This window comes from Xiphias gladius, chromosome 12 (assembly GCF_016859285.1).
Source record: "Xiphias gladius isolate SHS-SW01 ecotype Sanya breed wild chromosome 12, ASM1685928v1, whole genome shotgun sequence".
NCBI classification, from domain to species: Eukaryota; Metazoa; Chordata; class Actinopteri; order Istiophoriformes; family Xiphiidae; genus Xiphias; species Xiphias gladius.
The window spans coordinates 5,374,746-5,395,628 of NC_053411.1; the positions used below are offsets into that span (position 1 = coordinate 5,374,746).

At 42.1% G+C, this 20,883-nt stretch overlaps 1 protein-coding gene across 1 annotated transcript in view; it reads left to right on the forward strand.

Moving 5' to 3' along the window:
- nlgn2a (neuroligin 2a) overlaps window positions 1–20,883 on the forward strand; it is a 173,044-nt gene that overhangs the window by 102,341 nt on the left and 49,820 nt on the right. Inside the window, exon 5 of the mRNA XM_040140913.1 lies at window positions 9,678–9,827. Within this exon, the coding sequence (XP_039996847.1) occupies window positions 9,678–9,827 (150 nt within the window). The remainder of the gene's footprint in view (window positions 1–9,677; window positions 9,828–20,883) is intronic.

A 20,883-nucleotide genomic window follows, 5' to 3' on the forward strand; every position in this document is an offset into this window, starting at 1 on the left:
AGGGAGGTAAGAGAGGCTGGGGGAGAGGGAGGTGGATTGGGGATAATGAGAGTTTGTAAGAGGACAGATGAGGATGAGCGTTGGAGCATTGTTGATTACATTTTATTCATAGACATGTACAAATACAAAGGAGAGAAATGCATGTGTCATCATATACACGTATGATGCTTGAGAGCCTTCCATTGACAGTCATTCCGTAGACTTGCCTTTAAAGTCATAATCTGCAGCATGTGCGGTGAATAAAAAATCCACATTGCTACTCCCTATTGGTAATAAGTAATTCAACACAACAGTGTTAAAACTAGAGCCAGATCATGATTGTTTCCCCCTAATGCACAAAATGTGTAGAGAAAACAATTAAAGTCTGAACTACAAGCCTTCACTTTCACACTTCTTACTCAAACCAGATCCTAATGCTCATTTTATATTTCACCATTAACTCAAGACCTAACCTAATTTAGTTCTTGTGGCTGTAAGAACTGTTAAAATGCCCTCACTTTAGATGATTGCTTCTTTATTTTCTTATGACGAAAAGGTAGAGAGATATATATAACACACACACAACAAAAGGCTAGATGGGCAAGAGTTAGAATAGTGTTTTTAAGCAATAAGGTTTAAGGTTAGTCTTTAAACAATCAGTAGTCCAGACCGTCTTTAAGCAGTGAGGTATAGTCAATTCACTAAGGAGCAGATTTTCTAATGTCTGAAACAAAGCAAGTGCAAAATGGCGGCAAATGCAGCACTTGTAATACTACTTTTAAAAATGTGGCCTTAAGTGGACCACAGTTTTATTATGAGTAGTGATTTTTGATTGTTTTATTGATATTTTCATGAGCAATTGTGTGGTTGAGTGTGCAATTGTTAAGACTCGATATTTTAAAGCGCAGATAGACACAGAAAGGCACACAAAAATTAGGGTGTTTTGTTACTTGTCAAGCATTAAGAATGTGGCGATAAAGAAAAGGGAAATAAAAGGAAAGCAAGAGAGAGGGGGAGAGGGGTCAACTGAAGTTCAAAAGGCTTAAGGCTGAAAGAAAAGGGTGTGGAAAATGGAAAAGAAGAAGACTGTTATGAAAGGAAAAGAGAAAGCCAGCAGTGGGAAAACATGGACAATGCCTGTGTTTGTGTCGTCTTTGTCACAGTGGCATTTTGGAGAACAGAAGGGCTGTGTGCCTGGATGAGTGTGTGTGTGTGTGTGTGTGTGTGTGTGTGTGTGTGTGTGTGTGTGTGTGTGTGTGTGTGTGTGTGTCTGTGTGTGTCTGTGTGTCTGTGTGTCTGTGTGTGTCTGTGTGTGTCTGTGTGTCTGTGTGTGTCTGTGTGTCTGTGTGTCTGTGTGTCTGTGTGTCTGTGTGTCTGTGTCTGTGTGTGCATGTATATTTGCTTCCCCATCCACTCAATTTGTGGAATTGATCTGTTCCCTAATAGTGAGCTAAACGAAAAGTCAGCCTAATCCAACCACTATTTATAACACAGATGGGAGAGAGGAGGGGCTGAGAGATATAATTTATAAGTAGAAGTGCTACAAAAGCCTATGACAGAGAGATGAGAAAAAGATAGAGGGAGACAAATAGAGACGGAGAGAGAAAGGAAGACTACTCAGTGCAATTGGAATAAAAACAAGAGGCTTGAATGGGCTGGGCTGCTAGCTGAGGTATGAGAAAGATTACAAATAGACTCTCACAGCACGAGGCTAGCCAGTGGTAGATTAAGACAGAGGGAGGACGAGCGAGAGATGAAAAGAAAGGGGATATCACAGAGAAAATGGAGATCAGAAAACTAACAAGTGGAGCAGATGAGAGAGGCCAGGGTGTAGGCTGCCGGAGAACGAGAGTGAAGAGTGAACATGCAATAGATTGAGAGCAACAGGAAGCGAGAGGGGAAAAGAGTGAGAGAAGCACTTTGTGTTTTTTGAGATGTTATTGAGTCTAATAAGAGCACGTTGTTGTAAGAGAGGCCAGGGCGGCTGTTCTTATTCCCAGTGGTCGTGCTCGTCTTTTTTCTCCCCCCTTGCTCCGCTGCTTTTTTGCCTCGCTCACACTTACTCTGCGGAGGGAGACAAGAAGCTTTGCTGTCTGATTTGGGGAAGGGAAAGTAGGAGGCGTGGAGCTCCAAATACAGAGGAGTAAAGGTGCGGATGCTCAGCCTATTGTAACATTGTAATGATTAGCTTGAGAGAGATTTTTTTTGTGGGTTTTGGGATCATGTTTCCATGACATTAAACCTCAACAAAAATCAGTTTGAACAATATTCATCAATAATTTATCATTTTTATACATTACTATATGGGTACTGTGGACACTGTCTGATACCTTTGAGCAAAATGTTTGCTCATTTTTCGGGCTATAGAGTTTGTTTGTTTGGTTTTTAGAAGCATATTGAACTCTAAGGTGGGTGTTTGCTCGCTGTTACCAGTAGTGAAGTCGGTGGAGACAGAGTACAAACAGTAGAGCAGCTAGGATCATCCAGACTCCATGCTGGTCCCTACAGCCCCAGCGTCAGAAGCTCAGACAGACAGAGAGAACTGAGAGCAGCTCTTGGTGCTTGCTGACTGTGTGTGTCGTGTGTTTCCTCAGTCGGTGCACTGAACAAGGCAATCGGTTGAGTTTTAAGCTTCTCTACAATTTTTATTGATTTCTTTTAATCAAAGATCTTAAACTTAGACTCGGAATCCTTTCTTTTTTGTGACTTAATAGAATTGGGGAAAAGTTTGTTGTGACTCACACAAAGCATAGCAAACTGTAACACAGATGTACCACATACAGACTCTGCTGTGCATTAGCCCCTTGGACACATATATGTAACTGTCAGTGCCATCAACAAAACCAAATGTAAGTCAATGCAAAACTTTCTCAAGCAAAAACCAAAGCATGCACTCTGGGCAGAGTATATTCTGTTGCATCTATCTCTCCCACTTAACATGACTATCCAATAAACCCTAGAGGGAAGAACCTACCATATGCCCATGCACAAAATGGAAAGCAAATGCATCTAGTGGTTTGATCCAAAAAAGCTTGACAATGTAATAATCTTTTACAAGGAAATATCATTGTTAATTATCCTCATGTAATTATGCACACTTTAATCAGGGTGTTAAGAGGCTCACAGTGCGCTGGGATTGATGCTTGAGAGTCAGCTGCCAAACAGCCACTCTGTAATTGAAGAAGTTGATGAGATCCTCCAAGATTTTGTTTGATTGTTTTGACTGTATGCTGGGTTTTACTTCCTGGAAGTATATTTTGCAAAAATGCAATACTATCTAGCATCTAACTATCAGGTCTTGAATCTCAAAGCTTTCTGTGAGCAACTGAATGCACATCAGGAAAGAGATGTTAAAGCAGTACCTGGTATTAACTGCATTTATATTATATATTATATGCTACAATAATGTTAGTTTGACAAAACAAGAGAATAAATAGATGATAAGTAGATAATAGATAAATGAAAAAATAGAAGTGACATGATGTCAGTTGTGATGAATGACCTTTCGAAAGCAAGTTTCCCACCTCAGTTGATTTTCATTCTGTATTGAACCTGGCTGCATGGAGAAAACACACATTCATCAGTCTGTGTTCATCAGTGCTGTTAAGGAGTACAACCATGCAGAAGCACAGATACTGTAGTTTCATTCTTGTCATTTTACATTCTTGTAAAATCATCCTAAGAAAACACCTAAGCCAAAGCAGGAACTTTTTTTTTTTTTTTTTTTTTTTTTTAAGTTAGGACTAAATGAAATGCCCTTACTTTTCTTAAAAATTCTCATTCGGTTTCCAGAAGTCCAGCCCGTTCTCACACGTATTATAATACCAGTAAATGCACACACACACACACACACACATGTCCCAGATGCAATCAGTATGGCCTTTGCCTTGATCCATTGCGCTCTAACGATTAAGCCTTAGCCCTGCTGGCTGGCCTATAGGCCAGCTCTGCTGCTGTGCATCTCATCACTTCCCATTCATCACTTCACGTCTGTCGGTACCCCCAGCCCCTCTATCACATCAGCCTGCCATTGACCTCCTATTGACCAACGTACACACACAGAGACACTTTCATCTCATTTGCGGAAGACAGCCACAGAGTTAGACGAGAGTACAAGTTTTTGGGGTTTTTTTTGTTTTTGTTGCTGAATGCACTTAATTTTAGTTTCTCTCAACTTACTCAGGGTTTGTGCAAATGCACAAGTCCCTGTTTGCAGTATGAGATCCTTGGTGACTACTGGCTTTACTTTTGATTAAAACCACCCACGGAACACCTTCAAACTGGCATTTGTAGAGATCCATCAAAAATTTTTGACAGTTGATATAAGTGTAAAGTAAAAAATTGCAGTTGTGTATTTTACTGTATGTTTTTCCACATTTCAGTGGAATCAAGATCTGCAGCAGCTCTGGTCCCTCAAAAAAAAAAAAAAAAAAAAAACTTTACATGGACATTTACATGGACAATTGTTGCTTGGTTTGAGGCCTTAGGAAGAGAAATATTTTTCCATCAGTTTTTCAATCAATGTTTTCTTGATGCGGAGGATGTGTTGCATGTTTGAAATGAAGCCTCGTTCAGGAATATATTTAGCAAAATAAATTGGGGATATGTATCCACGCACTTCTTAAACAGCTTAACTTGCGCATTGAAGATAAGCTTTTTGTAATAATTTTAGTCCATCGTGACTAAAATTACAGGTCACAGAAATACAGAAATATGCACAAATGTATTCCCTCCATTACACTGTTACAATATTTTCATCACTCTGTAACCTTTCTGTTAATTGGACCACTAGTACAAAGACCCTCTGTGTATTTGCACACAGGTGACAGTTCATCATTTGCTGTGAGCAATTTCCTTATTGTTACAGCTTGGAACCTCAGCGTAAAAGGTCAATATCTATCTCTACTTAACACCCACATGTGCTTGTGCACACACACTCACTGGCCTATCCATTCTAATGAAAATGAAAATAGAAATGGTGGAAAAATACACTAAATGGAGCCTATATGGGAGAAATACCATGCTAATTTGTAGAAGGTACAAAATTCTGTATGCTACGTTAATCCCCCTTGAGTTGTCGTTTCACCCCAATGTGATTCAATATCTTTTAATTACTGCTCTCTCTAAGGAGAGGGCCCTCCACTCCCATCTCTCCACGCTCACTTTAACGTATGGGAAGATGATATCTCAGCAGGCTCCTGCGCTCTCTGTTCGGTTAGGAAGAAAATATGCTTTTTAAATGCCGTGTCCTCCACATCCAGCCTTCACACGTACCCCGGCTGTTGCAGATCCCATTAAAACGCTGAGTTAGACGAGGATGTGGTTGAGGTTAATCCATGGTTTACCCTCAGCTGTTATTTGATATATAAACAAGAAAAATATTAACATAGACTTTACAATCTCAGTCGTTTCGTCTTCGTTATCCTTTCACTTTCACCCTGAGGATCAGCTGTACCACTCAAGTACATATCAATCTTTCCTCTCCTCTCTGCTGGACGCGTCAGTGTTTACTGGCAGCAAACATCAATTCCCATAAAATCAACACCAGGCAGTGACGTACACGGCGCAGCAGACCACACTCCATCCCCATGACTAATCAGCCAGCTGATAATGCAGTGGAGATGAAGACCCACGTCTCATCAGGAGACCAGAGGGTGGCGTCTCTGAGGGCAGCGGTGGGTGGCGTGCTAAACTGGAACACTCGACACAAGTTTAGGCCTAATCATCTCATTGTCTCCGTTCTGCTTGAAAGGATCAGCAGCCATGCTAAGCTCCTCGGGGTACCAGTCCTCAGCTGCTCTCTGCCATCTTGCCTTGTCTTTGTTGCTGTTGTTTGTGTTTGCTGAACAGATCCAGTTTTTTCAGTGGCATTGTTCAGGTATTTGATTTTGTTCACCTTTTCATTTTTAGCTAATCATTACCGCTATTTTGTCTTAAGTGTTTTGTTTTGTGTTGTTGTTGAGGTGCTGTTTTGATTCTGACAGGAACAGAGCCTGACTGTTAGCCTGTCAGCTTTCTTATCAGCAGCAATTCACGTATGTATTTGTTCGAGGTTTGCAGGCAGCAGTGGAGGAAAGAAGCGTTCTGATCCTTTACTCAGGTAAAAAAAAAAACAAACAACCTTTTTACAAATGAAAGGCATTTCATGTGAGGGGGCAAGGTTTGAATTGGCAGTAAGTTAATACAACTATGATACAGCTGTGGGAGAGTCTTCGCTGAGAGTATCAATTAGATAAAATTACAAACAGTAACACTGGAGTGCATGCATGCCTCATTTAAACCATTTTAGTCCCCTTAAAAATGTAATGAGGTAAAGTACTTGAGTAAAGATTATGTACATTACAATGTTGACCTGTTGCTGTAGCTCTGCCATCCTTCAGTGCCTGCCCTGCCATGTCACTATGAGTAAGCCTCTCTGTGTATCAGCTCATGTCTGCGTGGAAGTGTTTACCGTCTGCCGATAATCAAGCCTAGGATGTCTAGGATTTGTTGCGGCTTTGTATGTATATCCTGGACTCTGTCCCATTTCCCAGACTGCCTCCATGGTACAGTGCACAGTACACAGCACATCATGTTGTCATGCGGCATCTGTTTTGTTTGTTTATAGGCACGTTGTGAACAAAATAACATGAAAACAAATGATACAAATATTAAACATACGCCACAGGTTCTCCCAGTAGAGCTAATGAACTGATTAGATTTTGAAGCTCCTTGCTGCATAAAATTTGCATGTTTTAAGGGATAAATGATGGAACCATAGGTGGGTTACTGTTTTTTTTTGTTTTTTTTCAATAAGCTTTGGAAGGAGTTTATCCCACATGGGGATCTATTGTGGCTGAACACTGGCCCATCTGTAGGCATCGGATGCTATAGTTTAGTTGTGAAAGAAACACAACAAAGTCAGAGACAGGAGAGGAGGAAAGAAAGAGAGAGAGCTTGTAGCCCCTGAGGGCCTCAGTCCTATCTGTCACTGTGCCAGAACGATTCGCCCTGTAACTGATCCATGGACACAGAGTCTACAGGTCAGCTGTGACAGCCTGCTCGGTGTGTGTGTGTGTTTGTGTCTCCCGTGGGAGTGGGTGGGTACATCAGTGCATCTGCATCCTGTCTCCCAGGATGCCAGGAGCTGTCAGTCTGCAGGTTACAGATATGTGTGTGTGGGAAGTGAGTATGTGGTCATTTGCCGCTAATGAAATGAGATTCGGGTAGAGACGTGGGGAAGGGCATCGCGGCGTTAGAGATGCACAAGAGCAATATGTTGCCACGGCAACAGTGAATGAGACTTTGTCCACGTGAGAGTGTCTCATGTAGGGGGAGGGAGAGACTCAGAGAGAGAGGGAGGAGAGGCGGATACAAGTCGAGGTGAAGCAGTTGCCATGGCGACTTTCTATTGCAGCTGCCTGTAAATTTTTGTCTCCCCAGTGTGAGTGTGTCTGTCTGACTTGATGCACTGGTTTTAGCGTCATGGCTGTGTATGTGTATGGCTGTGTGTGTGATGCCCTAGTGTGTCTCTGTTGTTTTAGGGTGTGTGGTCCTTGTGAAACATTTGATGCATGTTTTAACAGGTATTTCTCTTTCTCTCTCACATACACACACACACACACACACACACACACACACACACACACACACACACACACACACACACACACACACAGTGGGGTCCAAAGGTCTTCCCACTGTGTATATATAAACAGGTTTCAAAGGGAATACACCCACCATCTCTCTTCCCTTCTAAAACTTCCTGTAGTTTTTATTTATGTGGTTGTTCTGCGCTGCTGCTCTTTCATATCTCCAGGCCTACACACGGACGGGCACACACACACACACACACACACACAGACACACACACACACACACACACACACACACACACACACAAACACACAAGCCAACAGGGGCTGTCACTGTGCCACAGTTCTGAGTCTTGTGTGCCATATGCTACTCTAGGCTCCTGGCAGGTAGCAGTATCGTTGCTCTCAGTCAGCTGGGAGACTGGTTCAGAGGCCAACGAGGGCCGCCTCAGGGACCATCCTGCACACGCACACACAGGCGTATGTTGAAAACTCTCATGACTGACACTGACTGGATGCATTTTGAAATTATCTGAATGCATTTATTAAGGAATGATGCCAGAATTTCAATTAACGTTTTACTAAACACCCTCAGCTCCCCCAACATATCCATATTTACAGAGTGTTTTGTGGGATGTTCAGTTTATTTGTTGAAGTGGAAACATGAATCCAAAGTGGTTGGACGCTTTTTAAATATGTTCAAGCAAAAATGAATTCATGCAATGCATCTAAAAAGCAAAATAACTCCTTCAAATAAGAGAAAAAGACAACTAATAACAGATGATTCTCAAGTCACGTTTAGGTGAAGTCACTCCATTGTACAAATGTACACTATAAGACTTTTTAAATTGAGAGATTGACAGTCTGTATTTCACAAGAACCAATCCAAACCTAAACTTTGTGCTGTCTTGTCTGAAACACAACACAGAAATTGCATCTTTGTGTGAAACGTTTATCTATTTACTATTATCTCTCCATTTTTTTACCTCAAGGCAGAATCTGCTAACAATTTGTGCCAGTGCAAAATGATAGCATCCCAGAAAACTGTGTTTTCTAGAGATTCCCCACAGGAATTGACCTAGAAATAAGTAGATATAGCTGTTCCTGCTGCTCAGGGCAAGTTGCAATTTGCATTCACGGGAGTTCCAAGTTTCAAAGTGCAAAATAAAACAAGGAAATTATGGAAATTCATCGCAGACATGATGTATTAAGAGCCAGTGGCCTTTCATTATCTGTTGATTGTGCACAGAATGTTCTTTAGACATATCCATTACTCCTACAGGTTTGGTTTTAATATGTGTCTTCATGTTATACTGGTGCTTTTTTACATGTAAATTGTGCTTGTGGTGCCCAGTTGCTTTCAGTGCGTTTGCTATGTCGTCCCAAAGTGCCTTTTTGCATGCTGTTAAAACATCTCTCTGTATCAGAGAGCTCTTTGGGGTGAACTTTGACACCAACACTTTAAGCTCTTAAGTAAAAGAGCTGTTGTGCACATTGTTTGGTCTTCACATTTGTACCTTCTCAGTTTCAAGTAACTACCTGTGTCAGCCTTCACTTTCATGCTTTAATTTAGTAAATAACCCAGGTGTTCCCAGGTGGGAACAATAACACCTGCACTTTCTTGTGCACTGTGCTTGGGATAGCATCAGTGCTGGTCAATCTGAGCCTCAGCATGAAATAAAGACAGTCAAATTCGGTGATATACAGGTTAGCTTTAATACGCACTACTACCCAGTGATTTTCTTGAAACATTATTGCTTTAATCACCAGGAAACATTTGATTAGATTCCAGCGGGGGTATCTCTTCTTATTGCCTCTTGCTAGAATCATTCCCTGAAATCTAAATTACCTCAAGCACATTTTTAAGAGCTGACATCCAGCTGCAAGGAACAGTTTAGTTCTTAGGCTCTGATAGGGTACTGTGTTCATCCAGCTGGGCAATTTGCTGTTTGCTCAGTATATTATGGGCTAACACAATGTGTGATCAAAGAGAATATGAGAGGCATAAATACAGTTATTGACTTTTCTCCCTTTCTGCTCTCTATTCCCTGCTTTCTAATGTGTGTGTGTGTGTGTGTGTGTGTGTGTGCGCGTGTGCGTGCGTGCGTGCGTGTGCGTGTGTAGATATTCGTGACCGCAGGAAGAAGCCTGTCATGCTGTTTATTCATGGAGGCTCCTACATGGAAGGCACTGGAAACATGTTTGATGCCAGCGTCCTCGCTGCGTACGGCAACGTGATTGTGGTGACCATGAACTACCGGCTCGGTGTACTCGGTAGGTGGCCTGTATACTTTCTTCACATTAATAAAATTGCTCAGACACACATGGATCGCAGTGACACACCTTATCCCACAGTAATACGACACATCTAAGATCTTATTCACTCCCCGCCATTCTACTAAACACACAATAGTCATCCGTACGCTCGTACAAGTCGATTTCTCTCAGCAGGCTCTTCTTCTATTTTCTGCATTGATTAAGTCAGTGGTGGATGACATCAATGGAATTCATCAATCTAATGACAGCCAGTGCATGCGTTGATCATGAGAGCTCACTTTCTTATGGATTTCCTTTGTTGATTATTCTAGTCTAAGCTCTCTGATTGTGTAAATGTTTCCCATAAACCCTCACATTGCAACCTCCCCACCAAAAAAAGCACTGTATTTATGTGTAGTTCCCACAAACACCAAACAACAGTAAATACTAGATTTTTCTTTAATAAGCACATCACAGATTAATACAGATAAATAACAGTAGACCGTTTTTCATAGTGTAGAAAAAAGCAAAACATAATTTCATTTTTATAAGAAAAAACAAAAACTTAATATTTGCTGTGTTTTTTCACGGTTCTAATGATTAGTTTTACAACTTTATGTTCTGGATGTGGGTATAGTCCTGAGTCTTTTCATAATCTTGTCAAGTAACTCCATTATCATTAAAATTTACTTAGATGCACATCACAAAATGCTTCTAGCATCCAGCATCTACTTATTACAAGCAGTGGGAGTTATTTAGAGATTAGTGACTTGTGCATGATCTGTATTTATCTGTTTCGGTAATCATATCAGTTCAGCAGGTAGATATTATACCTTATACTTGAAACAGGTTCATGACCTTGCACCACCTTCAACCTTTTTGCCATGCGACCACCACTCTGTTATTTATTTGTCCACTGGTTATACTTTGCCGGCAACTCTCCAGAATGCCCTTTATGAGAGTGAACGGGAGCAAGCATGCAAATCAGATACAGATCTGGCATTTTAACTGACACAGAAATGCACCTCACAACTCTTCATTTTAACTGCATGCCCTCGCACGGTGCCTCCAACCTGTTTTGTAGCTGTATAATTCACTCTACAAAGAGCAAGGATAGTAAAAAGTAAAACGGCTTTACAGAGTGTTTTGTTTGGAGAAGGCTTGGTCGTGATACACATTTGAGATGTTACTATCAGACACAGCACAGTGAAAGTGAGGGATTGGAAAGTAGTTAAGGTGGCTTTACAGGCCGAGTGCAACCTGTAACCTGCCTGCTCAGGCCGCTGTGAGATCTGCCATAGTCAGGGTTTGGAAACAAAACGAGTACCATCGGTCACCATAGCTCTCCAGCACAAGCTCATCATCCTTTTCCCGAAAATACACTCGACTTCTCCACTTTGTTACTCACCGCGCTCTGTCTCGCTCCATTGAGACCAAGTAATTTAGCTTGGAGAGGAGGAACATGCCTCTGAGGAGGCAGGTGCTAAATAAAAGAAACTAACTGCATTAGATATTTCATTAGCTGAAGAGAGAGCGGGCTCCTGGAAGCTCTTTCTAAATAGGCTGCATCACTTTGGTTTGTTTTGTTTCTTTTTTGAAGGACGTTACTATGTTGTTTTTTGGAGCACTTACACAGCCTTTACAATGGCCGATTTTCATTTGCATGTAATTACCTACAGTGTTAGCTTTTCAATGCATCTTTATTGAGGTCATCAGCATTTCTGCTGGAATGCAATCTAAAATGTGACGATTACCAGAGATCCACGAAGTTGCCAGGAAATCAGTGTGTGACAGGGATGTGTTTCTTTGCTTTTATATTTCAGTGCTCTATCTGAGCTCTTGTAAGGCCATTACAGTATCATTTCGGTTTTTTTTGGTTTTATCCAATGCGGGTCTTGTTCTTGTAGATGGTGATATTTCCTGTTAATAAAAATAACATTGTTCTCACCAAGTTAATTTCTAACATCTGGGGACATGATGATTTTTCTGAAAAGGAAATCATTTAAAACTAAATCCCATTTTATGTGATTTTATTGTAATAGAAAACTGATTTTCTGCCTCAGGTTTGATCTGCTGGACTTGCCATAGACTTGCCGAACATTATCCTGTGCAATGAGGGCATTATTATCGACCATTCGGGTGTGCTTCTACCTCCAAAAATTAAGTGATTTCAATAATCAGACTAAACTGACTAGGAATGACTTTGGTGAGTGCAATGTTATCATAACTGAATTTATGGCCAAATGTATGAAAGTAAGACCCTGGATGTAATACACCTAAATTCTCGTTTAATGCGGTTTAAAGGACTGCATCACATATATGAATTTTTTCGGTCTGATCTGTTCATAATTGAATCCAAATTTTAACTGTTGCTAATCACCGGGCTAAATAATAAGGCCAAAACTTACGGCACGACTCATACTGTTGACTGTATTATCCCAACTTGAGGTTAGTATGTAGAGTTTTAGATGGATAAAAACAATCCTGTTCAGAGGGAAGCCAAATAAGTGGTTTACTAACAGAAGTACAGTTTTCAAAGACAATAAAATGAGACAGATGTATCAGCAGCTGCTCCTGTAAACTCTTTGCAGCATTGGTATCAACCAAGAAAAGAGATAATGGTAAAGTATTAAATCTCTCAGATTATTACTATGTCATTGCTGTCTGTCACTAGATAGGAATTAGGTGGGACTGGATCTTATTAATCTCTTGTGAAATTGTTCATTTTTTCCCAGCATCTTTACATCTGTCTCTTTTTCCTGTAGTCTGCTGGCATCGCTTGCATTTTCTGCTTTCAGCGCCCTATCTGTGACACTCTCATCACATTCATTGAGTCAAGGGGGAAAGCTGCATGCATTCATACATACTAGTGTCTGCTCTGTGGATACACTGCAAAAGGTTCCTGCTGCGTTTGTGTTCTTGCTTCAGCAGTCTGACATGCTGATTTGGAGGGGCAATGCGGGAATTACTGATACAGAAGCCCGATGTGGTCATGTGAAATGTAAACTCAACATTTTGTGCCTGTCTGTGTTTGTGTGCAGACAGAAATGGTATCTTTCTGCGAGATCTTCGAGTTTATCTTCAATTGTCCGACCCCTCCTGCACATATTGGATGTTATAGCTTCGTTTGTAGGTTGACTGGTGTGGTCTTTTGCAGCCTCAGTCAGCACTGCAAAAATTAAATTGGTTGGTCTTGACCCACTAAGCCTACCACAAATTACTGTGAGGGTTGCAAGGTTTTGTGTCGCAGTGTGTTTTCAATTTAGCAGTGTATTTAATAACCCTGATCATATAAATAATTACAACTGGAGCTGAGTTCATTTCAATGCGCTGCTGCTAATTAAGACTTAAAGCTGGTCTTCTAAAACATGTCTTGCCCATACTGTATCTGGAAACAACTTGTAAGTTCTCTGCTACTGGACTTGAAATCTGGTTGTTGAAAGTCTATTTCAGAACTGTTCAGAACACACACTGCTCCCACACAAGTTAAACTAGTAATGAAAACACTATTGAAGAAAATGTGGGTGTTCTTGGTTAGAAGTCTCACATCAGCCGTCTCCAAATGCAAAGTCAGTGAACTAAAAAAGACAGTGGTAGGAGTATCCTTGTGAAACCATAAGGATATTGACTGAAGTGGGGTTTGAACTCCAGACCTTGTGGTTTAGGAGCAGTTGGTTTAACCAGTGAGCCACAGGGAAAATGCTTTGCACCATTTTCCCGAGGAGAAGGCTAACTGGCCAAAAATCGTACACATACACATTTTATGCTGTACATGCGGGGTGATGGGGGTTAAGAGTACTACCTGGGAACTGGGTGAGTGGCGCTCCCACTAGCCCCCCACCACTGAACAGCACTAGGACTGACTCAAAACAAACCACAGTGTCCATGTACATTGTAATGAAGGAACACATCCCTTGTCACAACAGTGTGTCTCATATAATTTTAATAGTTTTTGGACAACAAGGGAGCTGTAGCCACCCACAGAGGAGTAAGATATGTCAGGCTTTGGTTGCACAGACAATTCAATGGTGGTTTTAGTCTTTTCACAAGATTTGTTTGAAAGTGAAAGAAAATATAGACAGTCTCCATGTGTATCCTTTAAATGTCAGCAAGGTTACCTAAGTTGTGACTGGCGTAGCCTGGTTTAAGCCTCTGTGGCGTTGAGGATCCACCTTTTTAAGTGTTGTTGAGCTCTTGAGCACAACACAGAACTCCTCTGACTGACCCTGGCTTCTGATCTCTCTGTGGAGTTAGGTAAGAAAAAAATCTCTATTGGATGTCAAAATATCCTTGATACAGCCTAAATTATGGAATAGATGAAATGGATTTTAGTTGATGAAAATAAAAAGGGCCCACAGTTTTGATGAATACATTCTCAATTTGAAATGACATTCATACAGAAGATAGGGAAGTGCACAGCATGTGCATACAGCAGAGTAGTATACTGAATGAACCTTACGCACACCAACTGATGAATGCCATACATTAGCATATTCCTCCCTTAATCCTTTTAAATTTGATTTGAATTGAGAAAAACAGACTGGTCTTACTCTCCACTTCCCATCGCTGCTGTTGGCATAAAAGACAAATAAGTCAACTGCCCTGCTATTCCTTCACCCCAGACTCCAGCTCTACTCCCCTTTTCCTGCCTTTTCCTGTATCCTGTGGTACAAATAGTTCCAAGACTCATGTCTTGAGAGAAGGCATTGGTCTTGACATATTTTTGTAATCATTTCCTTATTTGACTTTTTTTTTTCTTTCAATTTTTCATTCAAAAACAGTAATTTAACAATTTGTCACTTTAGATTTACGTTTACTGTGTAAACTGTGTAAATAAATTCTGTCTCTTGCACACTCTCACTGCTAATCTCTTTCCTCTAGGCTTTACCTGCATAGACCTTATATGAGAGCACTTAATAAAAAAACGAAAAGAAATCAAGCACAGAAAGACAGGAATCGCAGTAATAGAGGTCAAGGGAAGAGAAATCAACCTTCTCAATATTTTTTCCATGTGGCTGATGATAGAGATATGATCTTCTCTCTCTCCGTTTCCACTGACACGCTCATTTGACAGCCACCTCTCCAGCCCTGCCAGCGCCACGCCAATGTTAACCACTGTAGAATCCTTCCCATAGCAGGACACGCCTGCCTCTATCTGTATGCTAATATGGAAATTTACCTGTCTGCATCCACGACAGGCAAGGTTTTTCCAGCAGCAGACGTGGCTGAAGTGGTGGTGGAGGGGCAGGAAGGAGCAGCAGGCGGTCTACAGCAAGGTCTCTGCAGGGAATTCTGTAAAGTAAAATATGTAATGAAAAGCTTAGCCTGGCCACTGAGCCCTTGACCTTGCCTTGGCTGCCTTAGCGACAGACATGCTTACAGTACACACGTCACCTCCACCCCATTGAGCTTTTTATATCCCTCTGCTGCCAATGCGAGACACGGGAAAGGGAGAACAAGAGCAGGAGAGAGATGAAAGTGGAACTATGCATTCATTCAGACATTAACAATGATGATGAGAGCAGAGAGGTGGAACAGAGCCGTACAAGGCTTCGAGCATTTTTTGGTGCTGCAACACTTACATCGACATACTGTACGCAGCAGGAGCTGTGTGTGTGTGTGTGTGTGTGTGTGTGCATGCTGCGGCCAAGATACACACACAAAACGGTGAGAGATTTTGAGAGATGAGAGAAGTGACAGTGGAAGAGAGATGAGAGAGAGGGCAGAGAGCAGGGGGAGGGGGAGGAATGAGAGGGGGAGAGGGGCTGCATTTGCCTGTGATGCTAAAAATAAAACCTGCAGAGCTGCTTTTGAGTGTGCATTAGAGCAGACATTCATCTAGAGCACAATTATCCTATATGCTCTGTACTCTGTATGTTATGTTGAGACATCTCTTCAGTGCAATGACTGAATAAACACACACACACACACACACACACACACACACACACACACACACACACACACACACACACACAAATACACACACAGGCATGAATTTTTTGTTCTCGGGATGAATTCTCCTTAAAATGGCTTTGCCTCACACACTGCTAACTGAGTGTTTGTTGGGTTGTATAGACTGTGACTTTGAGATAGAGGACAGGTTGGTCCACTGTTTTCTGAGAGGGGATTAGCACATCAGCTAGCCTGCATCTCACACACACACACACACACACACACACACACACGGACTGACTGACACATAATCCCATGGGCAAGTAAGATGCATACAGACGCCCTCCTGCAGTGACACGCACATTAACACACTCACAGGCATGTATTCAGACAGCTCTCACAGCTTTGCTTGAATCACTCCCTAGATGCTGTTTCTCCTCTGTTTGTCCGTGGTCTTAATACTCTCTCACCTGACAGACCTCCTACTTTGTTACCTTCCTTTATTTCCTCCTCCTGTATTTTCCCTCACATCCGTCTCTTTTCCCACCCTCTCCTCTGCTCTCTCCTCCTATAGATTCACACCCTCAGGAGCTTGTGGAGTACAATTATATACTGCAACAATGGTATCTGTCTCTATCAGTATTGGCCTCATTCCCATTAAGAAATTATTCCCAGTAGTTATGGAATTTCCTTAATGCCTTGGAATTTTGAGAGGTGTATTTCAGACCAAAGGGATGGGGTAAATTTAACCCCCTACCACCCACTGTTCAGCCTGTGGGACACTACTGTACAACCAAAGGTAGAACCTTTGAAAAGTTACACGAATACAAACATGTAATATATGTACTAATAGATCAGACTCTTGTCATTTTGGTTAACATTGTCATTTTCAAAAAGACCACACTCTCTCACAATGATTCACAACAGAGTATGCAAATAAAACCTTACGAATATGGTGTCTCTCCACTTTAAAAGCAGTCTGAAAATGTATTAAATGCTTGAAAACTTAATGCTCAGGGTTTAAACATCAAAAACAGTTACCAGAACTGATGTATTTTATAACAAGTTCAACATATTTATCGCATTAGTTAGTTTCGAGCTCAGCTGCAGTGGAAATGATTTGCCTCCTTAAGCATGCAATAAGTATTTATCAACCTGGGCCTCTGTCTTTAGAGATTCTGGAAAGGCAGAAAGAAGTGTATTTGGTCAAGCAGTGCGACACTCCTAAGGCTTTCCAAAGAAACTTTTCACACCTCTCATTTCGGATGCTTGTCTCTAAATCCAATGGATGAGCTAGTGTAGCTGATTGCATAGGGATCTACTTGGGGGGCAACTTTAAGTGGCTCTGTTATGCTTGTTTTCCCTGAATTGTTTTTCCCAAATTTCTACAACAGAGCTCTTACGTGCAAAGTTATCATGGCCCATAATCCCATTAATTATGGAAAATCATAGAAAGGTAAGAGAATCTTGTACCAGAATATGGGGGGAAAGTAGTAGATCATTACACTTTTTATCTTCATTTTTTCTAGCTTTCAGTGGACAATCTGGGGCCCAGAGTAACTGTTATGACATCTCCATTCAGTGCTCTTTATGCTGTATATCTTGAAGCATTATGGTCAGTTTCACATGCTGCGGAGACAGTGAAATGCATCTTTTTGTGCTATTCGGAATAGACAGCTAACAATGTTATGTGCAGCGTATTAAAGCGGACGTGGCTGACATAATGACAGGCAAATGAAAGACAAAGCAGATGTTCCAGTTTGGTTCACTGAGGATAGAAAAAGACATGGGTCAGATAAAAATGTATGATTGCGTACCTCCACTGGTGTGCTTCTTTGCACACCAGTGGAGATCTATAGCTCAATGTTTCTCTTGTTTTCTCTTGTTTTTTCCTATCGGTCTTTCTCTATCTCTTTCAACTCACATTTCCTCTCTCTTTGTGCTTCATCTCTGCTCCTCTTCCTCGCATGTTTGTCCTCTGCTGATTTCTTCTTTCATTTAACCCCCCTACCCCCTCCCTTGGCTGGCTGTGGGCGTTCTGTTAAAACCCTGAGTTATGGGGCAGATTATGCTGATGTATGTTTCACATGTCAAACAATCAGCTTTGTAAGTGAGGAACCATAGGCTGGTAATAGCAGGGGATGGATCATCATTACGGAGGGATGACAGGCGTTTGAATCATCTCACTGTGCTATTGGGCTAACTGGGGGACTCAGTTCTCTCACAGGGATGACGGAGTTGTTTTGGGAGCCAAAATAGCATCCCATGCATCTTTACATTCAGACTGACACTCATAAGAACAGGCTGTTAGTGAGTGTAAATACATGAGCAGCAAAGAAAAGCCGCCAGTATTTGGGCTGGAATCTGCTGCGTCGCGGCATGATGTTTGTGTCTCTTGACTAAAACTAACAGCCTTTGAGCTCTCTTTGGATGCAGCTAAAACACATATATAATAAACAACATGTAGCATCAGGATACTAGAGTCTTGTAGATTTAATATTCCACTGCACTGTAGACCCTATGTGTGTGCTTGCTTGTTTTAAGGTACACTCTTACAGAAGTGTGTAAATTGTTCACGTTTTTCATACCTCCCCCTCACAAATTGCCACATTGTGTGGCTTTATTACGTCTTAGTGTGCAGAGGCTGCTGTCAGTCTCTTTGCCTCTGCTGCAATGGATCTCTACCTGTGTTGCTGTTAAATAGTACTTCCAACTAATATGTAAATACAAATACCCCTGATAAGATTTAGTGGTGATGTTTGTGGTTGATGTTCCACTGGCCCCGAGCAGCCAAAACATCAGAGTAGAGGGAACTTTTCCATGACTCAACATGATAACACATATATATATATATACATATATATATGTTTTCAGAGATTATGACAGTAATTTGAAGCATAATGTGCAATATAGCACAGCCTGGCTCAAAGTAAATTAACAGGACCTAATTTGCACACATGTATACTTGAGTGTGTGTGAATTTGAGTTAATTTATGAACTACAATGGACAGTCTTTCACTGTGTGTGGGTCAGTGTGTTTTCCTTCCTGCCCACTGGCGCGAATGTCGGGGAATGCCCAGAACGGCCCCGGATCCAGCACCCTGGACAGCAGTTATGACAGTATTTGAAGCGAAGTCTAAAAACTATCCCTGCTTTTCCTTGCATCATTTCCTCCTTGTTCCACTCACTGCCTGCTAATTCCTCAGCCCATTGCTCCAGCCTGTGCCTCTCCATGCCAGCCTGCTCTGTTGCCACATCCCTCTGGTTCCAGAGGCACCAGATCATCTTGGAGCTCCAGCTGTTGAACCCTTGGTCCTTCTCCCTTGGAGGAGGCTTTGGGTTGTGGCACAGCTGGGCACCATCACCCCTTTTCCCTCCTCTCCCACGGCTCTCTGCTAACCCTCACTCTTCCTTTATCTCCACCCTGCCATCACCACTGCATTAATCCATCAAGCCTGGCTAACACAGCACCTGTGGCCAGGAGAGTGTGTGTGCGCACTCCATTACCCATGTCAGATGTTCACTTCCTCTCCTATCTTAAACAAACGCACAGGCAATATGAATGGTAATACAAATAATTTGCTACATACAGAGGCTGAGGTCAAGGACAGGACTGCCTGGTGTCAACCCCATGGTTGGCCAGGGCAGCCGTGATTGACAGGAGAAAAAGCATGATAATGGCTGGGGCGATAGGACACCTGACACGAGCACACACGCACAGTTGCATGCGCACACACATAATTGAATGAATCAGCAGAGGGCCGAGGGAGAGGGAGTTGGACAAAGGAAAACTGAGGAGAGCGCAGGGAAAGTAGTGACAGAAATGGAGTTCATTCATCCGTGCAGTTTGCTCTTCTCCACACACACACATGCACAAACAAACCCATGCCAAGCACAGGCTGGCCATGCAGACTCGATGGCCCAGTAACAGATGATGTGAGCAGTATGCGAGCCAGGCTACACCTGCTCCCCTCTGCTGCTCCACCTCCTCTCTGGTCCACAGATCCACATCCACAGAATAGCCACAGTTCCGGCCACTCCCCTTCCCCAGCCAGGCCACCTCTCGGCTAGTTTTTCGAGCACACACACACACACATACACAAACACACACAGACACTTTTCTTCTCCACCTGTTTCTTCCCCACAGAGGCCAAGTTATAGAGTCATTAGCCCAAAACACACACAGACAGTGAAAGACTGTCTCTTGTAGTTTATAAATTAACTCAATTTTACAAACACACACACACACACACACACACACACACACACATACACAAGTAGACGTGTGCAAATGTGGTCCTGTTAATTTACTTTAAGCCAGGCTGTGAATTAGAGAGCTTAAAATTTCATTTTACTCACTTGAGAACCTTGGCCCACCTTCACTTCCGACCTGTTTCAACACCTGTCCTGTCAACTTAAAACCTTACATTGTTCTCTAAGGTGCCTGATGAGTGTGTGAAAGTGCATTTGCCCATATTCCCCAGCTCAATGTATTAAAGAATTTATGCATAGGTGTTAGTTTATGTGATGGTAATGAAATGGGCTATGAATATGTAGGGAGGGGGGAGGGGGGTATATGTGTGCTATCCACCTGTGCTACTCCAGCTCGCCTCCTCTGATCAAGGATGAAGCACTGTAGGCATCTCATTAGGAAGCTGCTAAAGCTAATTAACTAATTAACCAGCCTATCCCGAGGAACCGACCCTTTTCCAATCAGCCGGCCTAAACGAGCTGCATTCGCTAACCTAAAAGGAAGGCTGCGCCCGGCTGAGAATCCTTCTTCCACTCCCCACGTTTGCTTCCTGCCACCCTGACATGCCCCCCCAAACCCAGCTGGGCTGAAACAAAGACGGGCTGATGATAATGAACGTTCATTTGTTCCTCAGACAGTGCTGTCTCATGGACAGATGCGCGTGGGCACAAACACAGACACACTGAAAGTAATTCATGTTTTCATATGGAAAGCCCTGTAATCTGTCGAGCTTTGGTAACTCTAAAGTGGTGCCACAACAAGCTGTAGCTTATCTGTCAAAATGGGCTTTTTTTTTCTCCATGTGAGTCTATTTCCTGAACATTTTTGGAACATAACAACATTTCAAAGCGCACCAAATAAATGACTGCTTGAAATTACTGCACAAAACCTTGCGGCTGTGCAGTTACTACAAACAGTGAAACATGA